The sequence below is a fragment of the Pecten maximus genome, unplaced genomic scaffold (genome assembly GCF_902652985.1).
Source record: "Pecten maximus unplaced genomic scaffold, xPecMax1.1, whole genome shotgun sequence".
NCBI lineage: Eukaryota > Metazoa > Mollusca > Bivalvia > Pectinida > Pectinidae > Pecten > Pecten maximus.
In genome coordinates this window covers 44,730-59,227 of record NW_022979521.1, presented here as the reverse complement: position 1 = coordinate 59,227, position 14,498 = coordinate 44,730, and the positions used below count along the sequence as shown (strand labels likewise).

Genomic DNA, 14,498 nt, shown 5'->3' with positions numbered 1-14,498 from the left:
AAATGAGCCAAGTCGTTCCGGCTTCACCCAGTTCAACATACCATACACATATTTGTTTCACTGCGAGTTTCATATCTAAAAAACAACATGCATCTGTATCTGCTCAGCATTTATTGAAAAAAATATAAGCAACTACTCTTATTTAATCAGCAAGATGACACCCCTTAAAGATACATGCCAAACCGATGCACATAGATAGTCATCGTCAGCTATCACGGCCGTTTTTGTCCATTTCTTATCTATTAATCATTGTCACACGATAAAAGAATAAAATGTATTAATATGAAAGATTTCTTAACCAAGGCAAGTTACTGAAGTTTGTATACATTGCATAGTTTAGTCGGATATAATTTAAATTCTATTAATTCTGACAATTATATAAATTAGATGGTCTCGGCGATGCTTGAGTCGGCGTACCAATATTGTGTACCGTTGCTATCAACCGTCGGAATAACTCGGGAACGTTACGTATTAATGCTTCCGAAGAATACATTTATTTATTTATTGAACGGGTTTTACGTCCGTTATTATGGCCTTGCGGCCTTTCAAATTGAGTAGAGTGGGTACGGTATGGAGTAAAAGGAGAAGGTGTGGGAAAGAAGAGAGGGGAGTCGTTTAGAAAACTTATGAAAAAACCAGCCACTTTATAGTTCGGTTTGGTTTATTTTGTTTAACGTCCTATTAACGGCTAAGATCATTTAAGGATTTGGTTTTGTTTGGTTTATTTTGTTTAACGTCCTATTAACAGTTAAGGTCATTTAAGGACGGCCTCCCGTGCATGCGACATGCATGCATGTGGTGAGTGCGTATGTGTGTTTCGGGAGGCTGCGGTATATTCGTATCAAGTCTCCTTCTGATAGGCCAGAACTCTTGCCGATTTATAGTGCTACTTCACTGAAGCATACTGCCGATGGCACCCATCAGCACACCCCACCCGGTCACATTATACTGACAACGGGCGAATCAGTCGTTCCACTCCAAATATGCTGAGCGCTAAGCAGGAGTAGCAACTACCATTATTAAAGACTCTGGTATGTCTCGGCCAGGGGACAGCACCTAAAGCCTTCCTCACAGCGGCGAACGCTGAACTAAAGGCCAAAAGTGAGGCATTGTCAAGACTTTTGGAAGAAAAAAGTTGTTAAGAAAGAAGAGAAAAGATAAGATCCAAAGTTAAGTCGCCTCTTACGATCATGCAATGGGGCAGCAGGTACGATTTTTATGCTCTACCTGCAGGGCAGACCCCTTTATAGACAGCACGCTGAGGTCAAAGGTCATGCTGAGATGACTATCTGTAGTAGATATTGTATCGACGTATCCCATATAGTAGAAGAGCGGAAGTTTCAAGTGTGCAGGATTCTAATTTGATTGAAAATAAACATAGATTATCCCATAAATCTTTCAATTTCTTATGCACGACTAGCGAACTGTCTATTATGATTCGGTAAGTGTGCGTGTTCGGTACCCCCGCATTTAATATTTGCAGAGCGTGCGATAAAATAACCAGACGTTAACATAGTGCCTTGAATTAGGCCACTGTCCCGGAACTCATATGTCTAGTCATTTTATAATACACCTTCTCCGGTCGTCTATTCACCGTAAACAATGTACAATTCACTTCCCTTTTGAAAGGGAGTCGCCATTCAAATCAGAATGACGACAAAAAATATATTGTTAGAAAGATGTGTGATTTTGATCATGTACTTCATGTTGAATGCTGTCAGATCTGAAAGTAAGTACTTGATATATGAACTTTAAAAATATATATATCGGTATAGGTATATTAGCAATACATTTCATCTGCCCAGGCTGTGTGTAACGACAATCAGATACATTGTCGGGAAAGTATATCAAATTGTCTATTGAATTGTACATGTAGTTACTTGAAACTTATGAAATGTATCGTTTAAAAGGACATACCTTCGTTCGGACATCATAAACGTGCACACTTTCTGTTGATAAAATATATGCCCGAATCAAAATTACATTTTTTTTTCTGTATACGAGTTTTAGTGCCTACCAGTAATTAAAATAACCCCGAAATGTACAGAAAAATCGCGTTTCGTACACAAATACCGTCTGTCGTTGTGGTAATGAATTAAACATCGGGTCGAGCTGAGAATTTACAAGATTTAATACTTGAAGTAATTGGGTTTCCCTTGAGAGTATAACTGTCACGTCAATGTCAAGATTACAACTTTTACTATTTTGGGAAAATACGCATTTCGCATTAAGTTTCATTCTGGCGACCTACGATTGGATGTCCCTTTAATTATTATAATATACTCTCTAAAGTGTATGATTTTTTTAACTGCTTTAAGAATTCTAATCTAAAATCGATAAAACAATGTCAAATAATACATGTAGGGCGAGGAAAATAGAAGAACTAGGCATATCTACAAGCGTCTGACTTCGTATTGCAAAATTAAATAGAATATTTCCAAATGAGTTCATGATATCGACCATAGACCCTCGATGGTCTTCACCAACCTTCATCGCCCCAGTATTCCACATGTTACAGAAATCGTGAACTAGAATTTGAATATCGTATCAATTCAGACACGTAAGCACCGTGTGTGATAATATATGTCTCGTCACCAAAGTGTGGTGGTTATACAGCAATATGAAATGGTAATAAAAGTATCGAATTCACTAAATTATTATTTGGGACATGTATTCTCTTACGTAATGATTTTAAAACATGAACTGATGCGGTATGTGATATTCATACGCGACGCATGTGTATTTGTACATGAAGAAATGCAAAGAAGTGAAATTATCGTATTGGAATTTAGTGTGAGTAAAAACTAATCTAATCCCCTAGAGTTATTAAAAAGATATGTCGAATTTATCGTTATTTTAAATGTAATTCTAGAACAAGACGTTCCTTTAAGAGTAATAATTTCAAGAAATATTTAATTTATTGCAGATAACGTCGCCAGGTCTAAACAGGCTGAACAAAGTAGTGATTACTTTGAACATGTAGCAAGTAGAGGTGTTGATGACTGTTTGCAGACAAATCTAGAATCGAATTGCTGTGCACATACGCTGAATGGTTTCCAAAAGGCCTGGTGGCGTGTTGATCTGGGAGAACTGGTGACCATCAATAGGATCAAAATATACTACAGAGGTGAGTATAGTGTCTCATCTAAAATTGTTAATCATCAATAATTTCTCTTACATTGATTTAAATAATCTACATTACTACATAAAAGAGTGTGTGATCCTACATTATGTACTTATTTAAACTGTAAACATAAATATGGACAATGTTTAATATGTACTAAATAGACATTTTGTAACATTGGTACCATGATGCATGTTGAAAGGAACGCTGAAAAACACGGACAAATATCCGTATGATCTCGACAAATCTCCAGAAAACACTAAAAAGCTATAGATAGCAGACATCTCTCAAAACTATTCATCAGTCTGGTGTAAACTGCTGCAATTCTTGTGACATTCTTGCCCTTGTTTGTCGTATCGAGCATGCAGAAAAAAGTATTTTACTAATTATTAGACGGCTTCATTGTTGGGATCTGTTCTGTTAGGAGCCCATGGCGGCATTCTGATCTACAGATAAATTGGTCTGGTTTTCAGCCACCATCCAAATATTCATAAAATACTTTTGAACTCGAACTTGATGTTTGACCAGAGTGAACTTGACGAGAACGAAGATCAATAGCTACAACTGAATTGCTTGAGTTCCTTACGTCAAATATTCACTATCGTCACACTATCCATCAACAGCGTACATGTATTTATTTACAAAGTTATAGAACGGAACAGCCAAGGAAAACATTTTGATGGCATATTCAATAGGATTATAGACTATTCCATGATAAAATTACACATTCCTACGCAAAAACAAGGACCACGATGTCAATCAATGTATCTTAACACCAATGTGCATTAATCCATGGCAAGCAAAGTTATTTTATCCTAAGTTAATTATGTATCCTCATCCGTGCATATTTAAGCATGTTATTGTGTTTTTCTACCTACTGATATTTCTACCTTACTCACTCTTTGTTTTTGTCCAGATAATAATCAGGAAAGACTGGCCGGATACCAGCTGTATGTATCTAATACTACCACTTCACCAAGAGACGGCGTCCTTTGTTACGAGGATACGAGTAGCATTAGAAGTGCGGTTAAGTTGGTGGCGACACACCAGTGTCCGTATATAGGTCAGTATGTGACCATGTACAACTATAGAAACAATACTCCACGATACAGCTGGTATAGTGATGAAGCTTTTCTGGAGTTATGTGAGGTACAGGTGTTTGGTGAGTATGTTTTCCTTTAATATTGACTGAAGTGGACATTTTGTTTAAGGGATTTTTAAAGGAAAACATATTTATATGAAAACAGTTGTTTTAGGCCCGAATCTACCGTATATATACAGACATATATAAAGACAATTGATCGAAACTGACAATGGATAATTGAACAAACTGAAACCTTGAACAAAATTTTGTCTTCAGATGATGTCGTCTCGACAACTGGCGTATATCCATTTACAATTACTAAGACATACCGAAATTTCATTTCACTAGATTTAATATTATTCTACAGGGCTTCGGTTGGTTATATAGCAGAAGGTTTACTTAGTTATACATTTGGTTTTTATTTCATTGTATTAAATTTAAAAAAATACGGCCATCCTTTTCACTATATTGCCAATGAATTGTGAAGTTAACACCTTAACTTAAATATAATTTCAATTATTCAAAGAAAAGTTAAAAATTGCCTAAATCCTCCTGCTCTATCGGAAATGACCTAAGGAGATTCCCACTGATCTATCCAGTCATTTGTCTTCTTATTTGGGAGCGATACATGTGCTTCAAAAGGTTAACGAGATACCTCCGATTATGTGTTTACATAGTCTTGATTGTTTTGACATTATACCTGTAAATACTGAATACAATGCTGGATATTGAAGTAGAATGCCATAATTCTTTGTTTCTTCAACTTTTTATCGACTAAATGTTGTCAGGATATTTGAGATATTCCTTCGAAATTTATCTGGTTGGAAAATGAAAGCAGTTTGCTTTCTGAAGTGAGTATTAACAATATTTATATTATGTTCCGATAGGATGCCAAGTAGGGAGATACGGTGAAGGTAATTGTAACGATCAATGTCCAGGAAACTGTTATGGCGGTAACTGTGACTCAACAACAGGTGCTTGCTTCTGTAAGTTATAATTATTAATACATACATACAATTTTAATTAGGAAATTTATATAAACCTGTAACAGATTAAGATCACTTCTGAGCATTTTAGAATTTCCCTACTAATGCCAGAAGTTGTAGTTTATGTAAATCTCAATATGTCGAAGGCGTTCAGAAATATGTTGACACAGCAAGATCATCTATCTTTTCTTAGACACATTTTAGGAGATGTCACTGGGGTGCGTGTTATTAACAACACTGACTCATTGATTACAATTGATTTTATTTGTGTTATGTCTATCATTTGTTTTATTATATCTAACAGATAGTCTTTTCAAAACTCTCTTCAAATTGTTTTTGTAATGCCGAACTAAGCCGGGTCAGATACAAATTGTTTCCTTCTTAGCAGCATACAATGTATTATGTACTTCATAAATAGCTACCCCACTAAAATACCAACAATCAAACACAATACCATTAGATTATCTAGCAAATGGTTAAAGAAAAATCACCAATAGACGAAAGCAAGCCTTTAACATAATAAAGATTACTGAATGGTCCGCTGTCAAAGAATGATAGGTATATCACCACTGTGTTTTCTAGTTATATGTACCCAGAGTTAATCCAGATACTTTGCACCCAAGTATCATCAGACATATCCAGGATTTTTTTAATACAACCGGACTTTTAGTCACATAAGTATGTTACTGTGTCTGGTTACCTGATAAACTGGATATTACGGTGTTGTCATTTTATGACTAATCTAATAATAAACTGGTTCAATACTGTAAATATTATGTAAATATTTGACACACTCAAAGCGCATGATCGATAAATTAACAGATTAGCGCGTTGATGAATTGGCACGCTTAAACAATTTTATATAGAAACGGTGTATACAAAGTAAAATTAGCACAATAACAATTTAGCAAAATGCTTACAGTGCGATAATTGCTGAAATAAAATAACCGCTTAGATATGTACATGTACATTTACCGTATACATTGCAAGAGACATTTCTAGTTTGTTTTCTATCTGAATATTGGCATGACTAAACGTGACCCATTATGGAATGCTGTTAGATGTTAATTTAACGTAGTCAGAATGGCCATCTAGATTGGTCGTGGTAATGATGCCAATGAGGAAACAATAATAGACGATCACGTGCGATCAAATATATATTATGTTTGGAGGATTTGTATATTTCAGATTGCATTACTGACAAGTACGGAAATACATGTGATCAGGACTGTCCTGCAAGTTGTAAGGATATGTTGTGTGAACAGCCTATCGGAAACTGTATTGGTGAGTAAAATCTTACTACCTGTGTCATTAATTTGATAGTCAACGCGTGTTTCTACCCACATATTCCACCACAACACCTCTCATCCTTCAATCTAGGATCCGTGTATCTGGTCACACAGGGCATGTCTATATATATGCTGTTATTTGTGTTTGCTACACATTTCTATCATACACTTTGAAGTTTATTTAACGTTTCAGAGGTGTGCAAGCTCTGCTTTTAAGGATAAACCGCTTTACTTTGCATTTTGATATAACTTTTAGAGTGAAAACCAGAATGTTCTATACCGTCATTTTGTACAATTAACTATTGATTTGTGCTGTACAATGTCAGGGGCTATATTATCTAATAATACAGATTGTGATGAAGTGTTAATTGACTGGCCACCTAGAAAAGGTAGATTATTATGTTAAATTGTGATTAATAAATTTGTAAATCTTCTGAAATTTCATTAAAACAAACTAAAACACCTATATGCATCAAAACATGGAATGTCGTTATTAGCAGTCTTAAATTGAAAAACACAATAATAATGATTAATATTTACATTTTCACTTCGCTCCGCCTCAATGAACATAGTAAACTCAGATCACTTCATTTCCCGTTGAAGATTTTGGGTCGCGTGCTTCTGTTCTGAGGGACGAATCACTTTCTTGCCGGCTTGTGAATACATTCACTGAGTTTACAATGGCGATCGAGTTCTGTACCGCCTCAGACTTGAATGTACTTTCACTTTGTGAATTGTGTAACATTGTTTTAAACGTATATGAACACAAGTGGAATAGCCGCTTTATGTGCTAATAAAAATGCCAGTATAATGAAGACAGTTTAGAAAACAGGATCTGACAGAACACTGACACTCTCGATAGCACCGAGCTCATGACCTACGTAGCGCAGTAGGTCTAACGTTACTTAGCTGTATCTCGAATGCCATGCTTAATACCATTTCAGTGATCACAGAAAATAAACCTCAATATAAACACTATTTAACAACACAAAACAGACTGGTAGCGGAGGTATGCTATATCGAGAACAGGGACACATTGTTGTCGTAATTTGACTCAATCTAAACATATGGAGGACACAAGTTTCCGCCCGTCGAATACCGCCAATTTTCAAATCAATGTTTCTTTACTTACTATTGTCAGAATTTACATCCCAAAACGCCAGTGCGACAATGAAATCCAATATGTCAAGAACACCATGTACATCACCAGCTAACCTGCGACTAAAATTCACATTGTTACTCTTTTTCTCGAGTTCTAAATATCCGGCTATCATATTGCATCACATCATTTTTTTAAACCGAGTCCCTGTGTCTGAGTGATCAAATCACACACATACTATACTGTCAACACTGCACTTTAAATTCGTATTGATATGGGTATTGCTAGGTTTTTATTATACAATATCATCAATATTTGTTATAAATGAATATGTTACCTTGAAAATATCGTATCTATGTGTATCAACATCGTAATAATCAAAACGTGTATGGCACTATGTTTTGTGTTGCCTTGGCGACGAGAATAGTTGACTGTCTGCTGTTCCACTACTGTGCACACATGTACGATAAGTATGACAATGTTACAAAATGACATACTTACGTCACACCGTTGTGACCGAATTTTGCAATCTGGTGGCGAAGTTTTTAATTTAGTTAACGTAAATATAAGGATTGATTGTCAATTTTGTTGCTTGCATGGACTGATGAAGGGAAGTGAACCTCGTGCAAAAGGTACATGAACTGCTTCGCAGTTCACTTCATTTGCACGAGGTTCACTTCCCTTCATCAGTCCGTGCAAGCAATGTACCATTTGCACGAGGTTCACTTCCATTCATCAGTCCATGCGAGCAACAAAATTGACAATCAATCCTTAAATAAATATCATTATTAATACTATTCCTTTATCCGAAAAGGCGACGGAAAACTGAATTATTGAGTAATATCCAACTGCTCCGTCATTAACTGCGGTCATGTGGCGCAGTGGTAACATATTCACAGATGTGAACAGATATAGAGGCACCTGCCCGGCCGTCTGGGTCCTCTCCGCTTATATAATTACTCAATAGTGATATCCCGCCCAATAAATTTAATCGAACAAGGTTAAAACCGAAAACGTTATACAATTAAATATTGACTTTTCATATGATAATACCAGTTAAGGGTCATCTATATAGCAGAATAATGTTGAATTTCAAACACGAATAAATACCTTAAGATTTGCACAAAAAATGTCATGTAATATACCAAAATGTTTGTTTGGACATGAAGCTTCTTACAATCACCTATACTTTGCTATAGATACTACCAGTTTCTTCTATAGAGTAACTTTGTGGTAAGATTTAGCATGGAATAATTCCAAGTCACACAAATGACCAAACCTGAAAAATAGCCAAGCTGTTATGTTCACAAGTGTCTATAGCACAGGGTAGGAGCATTTGTTTAACCGGATTTAACTGTATGTACGAATAAACACTTATTTTGTTTTGACCTTGAAATGCAAATGGCGGCTGTGGATAATATTACACAAATATGGCTTAAAGGGAGGCATTTCAGTTAGTAACAATACTCCTATATCGTACTTTTAAGACATCTCGTCATAGTAAGAAGAACATTTTAAAGTCAAATTGTTAAACTGATGAGTTTGTAGGCTTTTTCAGAAATAGGCATATTTTACACCAAACTCAACGGTTAAACATTTTTTCATAAAAGCAGTCTTCCTGCCACTTCAAAAATACCTTATATTATCCTATTAGAGCATTTTTGATGTTTTAAATACCTCCTTATATGCCGTATTTGTGTGATATCATTCACGACCGCCATTTGCAATTCAAGTTCAAAATGAAAACAGCGTTTATACATACAATAACGTCAAAGCCAGTCAAACCAATGCTCCTATTTTGTGCTTTTGACACTTGTGAGCAAAACGACATGGCGAGTTTGTGTAATATATGGGATACAAATGAGTTAATTATGTCCCCCTGAAACATGCATTTTTCTTACGTTTTGTTGAAATTTACAAACAACTTAACAAATTACATGTCAACAGCGAGTCCCACGGTTTGCCATGATACATACTAAAAGTTCATCATGTTACTTCTATGACATTGCACCATCATAGGGATTTATAGGCCTGTAAAATATCAATGTTTTGACTGGATTTGCTGTTTAGATACCCCTTAAGCAATTGGTAAGTTATGTATTTTTAAGATTGCATTCCCCGGAGGTACGGCATTAGATGTGAACATGACTGCTCTACAAATTGCCAGGACAGACTGTGTGACAAAGACAGCGGGAACTGTTATGGTGGGTAACATTACCAACATGTTCGTGAATTGATAATTTGGTAAATATTGAATATAGAATGTTACCAATGAATTCACGATGATGCAAAATATTCAGCATGCATATCATAAAAGTTTAACATACAAATATACTAGAGTTGTTCTTTTTTAATGTTCTATTTTCTACACAGAAATAGAAATGTAGCGGTTGTTTGATATTCGTTAAGTGGTGTGTATTGATTTGACATTTTTGACGATAGTTTGTGTATCACTTGTTATTTAGGGACATTATATTCTACAGGAATGCTTGACTGGAAAGTGTGGTATGAAATGTGATAAAACTGTCCTGAAAATTGTAAAGCCACGCTTTGTAAACAAGCTACTATAAACGCCAGCATGCATCTCGGACACACGGAAAACCGTCCAAAAATTACCATGGCTGTTGGTCAGGCGTATTATAATGGAAATCGAAACATCGTCCGTATCAAACAAACAAAAAGATACAGCGTACACTATACTCATCGATATTCTTATTTTCAGTATGTATTCCTGGTAAATACGGAAACACGTGTGATCAGAACTGTCCTGAAAATTGTAAGGATTGTGAAAAGAAAACGGGAAATTGTATTGGTAAGTATTACTTTGGTGGTGATGTGGCTACAGGGCTATGTAGAGATAATGATTTCATATTTATGATAATATATTAACACTTTTAATTAGCATTACTTAAGAGTAGTTCAAACGGAAGTATGTGTGTATAGTTTTAAGTACTGTAAATGGAACTCATGGGAGTGGTCATTGTTGATTATGTCTTTGGCGGCTTTTACCAAGAGTATTCCGGTGAATTGTTCTCAACATTTCCAGGACTTACTAGCCCTCACTGTGTACATTCCTTATCTTTCGACTTTTAATATTACTTCCAAATTGCTCAATTTTTTGGGATTAATTATTTTCATATTGCTTCTGTCGACTGAATATTAACCTTTTATAGCACCAGATTGAAATATTTTTTATTTATTAATCCCTCAAGTGTTAAGTCTTGAAATAAGCAAAATGAATAAGATGCTTCGCAGACATTGCAGACATTGCACGCACTTCTCCGTCCACACCAGTAATATTTCCTGGTTTACATATTGCTTTTTTCACATATCTGTATAGCTTATACTACACAATAAGGACTGTACAAAAGGTATCAATTCCATTCATAATTAATTTGGAGGTAGATACAGTAGAGCCTCAATGAATTGGACTATACGCCATGTTCAGTATTTCTAAGATTTTCTAATGAATAATGGTGTCTTAACAGGTGTGTAACTGAACTTGTCTTTATTTACAGAGTGCCTGACCGGTAGGTATGGTGTCACATGTTCATCGACTTGTCCTGTGACGTGTAAAGACTTCGTGTGTAATCAACAAACCGGCCAGTGCTTAGGTAAAGTAGTACGGAATAATTGAATTATATGTCACTGAAGTTCATTCAAGTAAAAATATGTTTTAAAAATCTCTCTGCATCAGTATACTTACGAAAAAAGTATATATATAGAGGATATCTAACAGTGTCTTCAGTCATACCAAATATATTTCACGAGTGGGGGCTAATATTTTGATATTTTTCACGAGTGCGCAGACGAGTGAAATATGTTTGGTATGACTGAAGACACTGTTAGATATTCTGTTTATTACATTTTTTATCAACGAAAACTCTACCCCGTATGCTAACTAGGACTACAGCGATAATTTGTAAACAAAAAAAGTAGTTTCCTCTGTCCAGGTGCTGACATATAATGAAAAATATCACTTTTATAGAATGAATATTTTTTTATATTTCACGGGTAAAAATGTAATAAAAAGATATTAGAAAAAATAATATTTAGAGATTTCAGCAGTATTTTTTTCTATGCAGACTGCTATCCTGGAAAGTACGGAGTGGTGTGTGGGGCTGATTGTCCGGACACATGTACGGACAACATCTGCAGTAAGGACGATGGACAGTGTCTAACTACTGGTGGGTGTATGTATACATGACTAAACGCTCGTAGGTACATATTTATAGATGTCTATCGTTTACCCCACGTGATCGTGTTTAAAGTAATGAATGATACGTGAAATTCTACACGTGTGACAATAACAGATTATGACATAGGAATTATACAGAACTGTCCTGATATATTTTGTAATTACCTACGTATGACATGACAAAGCTTCCAAACAAATATTTCGCACTGGTAATATTCAAGTATTATGTAAACTTTTTCTTTTGGCCAAAAACGGAATTATCACCATTAATCACAGATATAGGGTGAAAATATTGATACTTTTGTTGCTAATTCCATAGAAATTCTGTAAAATTGGTTGTTGCCAATGTCGATTTCTTTCTGTTTGTTTCCTAATTTGGCGGGTTTTTTTGTTGTATTTTTTGCGTTTCAGATATGTTTCGGTGGTTTTGTATAGCATGTACTGTACATATGTACATGTAAACTTGTGAATGTGTATTTAAAATTAAGCAATCAATATAAATGTCTGCATCACCTGAACGTTTTATTGTTTTAAAGCCGATTCTAAATTGATCATAATAATTGTTTTGGCTGCTGTTTGTGGGCTGCTGTTAGTTGTGGTGATAGCTTCATCAATATATAAGCTGCGGTAAGTACGGAATTTCAGTTCACGTTATACCCATTTTGCATGTACGGAATATAACATCTATTGAACAGTAATGTGCAAGGTTATATCAGTCTTGTGCATGAACACCATCTACTTTTGATATTCCGTATGCTGCGCAATGTTATTTACAAATATCGTGATATTAAAGTTACACATTCGTTCCCGCAAAATATAAAATAATTAAATATAGTTTTCATATGTTAAGTAACCCAATATATACACGTTCATACATAATGAAGGCGTTAGACGTTTAAAAAACACTTTAGTCGAGAGCCTTGTTAGAGCTTAGAACCGCCTCAAATGTTTATGGGTGGATGAATTTGAAGAATAAATCTTTCTTTTTGCAGAAAAAGACAAATCAAAAAGATCTCCTCAAATACGAGCACAGGTACGAAAGAAAGTAAAGAAAGGTGTTCAGATATTTACGAAACAAACGACACGTACCATGTAACGGGTTGGAAATGTTCGACATTTGTTTCGAAAACAGCACGATATTATTTTATTATCTTTACCATCTCAAAACATTTGGATTACATGAACTACTGGCTGAAAATTTTGGTATTTGATTGAAAGACACGTTTTGACAGTATCTTTTAACATTGGATGATATCGATTTTTTTTATCGTGCAAATGCACGGCATTTTGTCTAATATTCCAAGAATTCTATCTAATGTTGAATGTCTATGAAATAATATATTGTGTTTTGTATATTTCTCTCTGTAAAATATTGATATATGTGGCTGAACGTTTATTGTCCTATTACATTTGCCTTACAGAACAGTCCGTCCCGGACACTGGGTATACGTCTCTCGATCATGATCAAGATGAAACTCCCCACGTCTATGAAATGGTGGTCAACTAATCATACGCATGACATGCTCATCAAATTCATCAGGTTCATTCAATATCATACAAGATCGTTGATAAAAAAATGTCCGTGAATTTGAAATGTTAAGAGGGTAATCCCTGTTGTCAAATGCACATTACCCAATTTCATTAACCCTACAATTCCCTTATATGTTGAATACGAATGTTATGTATTTCAACATTAAGGATTATAAGAAGGAATTAATTAATGGAACTCTGAGAAAATAGTTTATTTTGTCGATAATATTAATGATGATGCAATCAAACATACCAGTGACTTAATTGATAACTGTAATGATATTAATGAACTTAACGTTGATCACTTGATTGATAACTGTTGTAATACTAGTAATATATGATTGCATGCAGGTAAAACTCACTTAGCACCAATGTATGCAATGTAAATAAGCCGAAATCAGTTGCTTCCAAGAAACCTTGGTTTGATCTTAATCGTAAATATGTTATAGAAAAATATACCGACGTTGTAAAGGTCAGCACAGTCGAAACGACTATTTTCATAATAGATATAAAGAATCTGTAAAGGCTTATAAATATACTATGAATAAATGTTTTAAAACATTTAGAAATGACATTCGTAAAAAGTTGAAAGTTATGAAAAGTAAAAATCCAAGAGACTATCGGAAGCTATTGAAAGCTGATGGGAAAAGGAAACCAAAAGGAATAATACCTATAGCCATTTTCTTTAATTTTTATAAAGACCTCATTGTTAGTGTTAATGATGGTAATACTAATGTACCTGTAGGTTTTGATGACGCTGTTGATGTGGGTTTTTTTATATTTTGATATAACTAAGAATGAGGTCAAAAAACTATTAGGTCACTGAAAATAACAATTCATGCTCTGATGACAATATTATAAGCAAATATATCAAACATTCCGCTGTGAAAATCCCCGATTTGTATGAAACAATATTTAATATCATTTTGAATAGTGGCAATTTCCAAGCAAAATGGGTTGCAGGTAGTATTGTTCCATTAAAAAAAAAAAGGGGGGGGGGGGGGGGGGGGGGGGGGGGGCTCCTTGAAGGAACCTAATAATTAGAGGCCGATTACAATTGTTAGTGTATGGGGAAGTTGTTTACCAGTATACTAAACCAAAGGCTACCGAAATGTTCTGAGGATGTCGGCCTAATATGTGAAAACCAGTCGGGGTTCCGTAACAATTATGCGACGATTGATAATATTT

The 14,498-nt window shown here is 35.0% G+C and overlaps 1 protein-coding gene across 1 annotated transcript; it reads left to right on the top strand.

Moving 5' to 3' along the window:
- The first annotated feature begins 1,658 nt into the window (after positions 1–1,658).
- LOC117318787 (platelet endothelial aggregation receptor 1-like) lies at positions 1,659–14,253 on the top strand. Its single transcript, XM_033873742.1, has 12 exons — positions 1,659–1,729; positions 2,927–3,127; positions 4,041–4,286; positions 5,096–5,194; positions 6,383–6,478; positions 9,691–9,786; positions 10,305–10,394; positions 11,101–11,196; positions 11,668–11,769; positions 12,317–12,407; positions 12,773–12,813; positions 13,202–14,253. Exons 1-12 carry the CDS (start codon positions 1,696–1,698, stop codon positions 13,285–13,287), a joined length of 1,278 nt encoding a protein of 425 aa, XP_033729633.1. The 5' UTR covers positions 1,659–1,695; the 3' UTR covers positions 13,288–14,253.
- Positions 14,254–14,498: the final 245 nt, after the last annotated feature.

What these genes read in the sequence shown, in the direction of transcription:
- LOC117318787 (XM_033873742.1), top strand. Translation starts at nt 1,696, where the DNA reads ATGTACTTCATGTTGAATGCTGTCAGATCTGAAA. An exon ending in ATGTGAGGTACAGGTGTTTG is followed by an intron (nt 4,287 to 5,095) that starts GTGAGTATGTTT and finishes ATGTTCCGATAG; the next exon opens with GATGCCAAGTAGGGAGATAC. An exon ending in TGGACAGTGTCTAACTACTG is followed by an intron (nt 11,770 to 12,316) that starts GTGGGTGTATGT and finishes ATTGTTTTAAAG; the next exon opens with CCGATTCTAAATTGATCATA.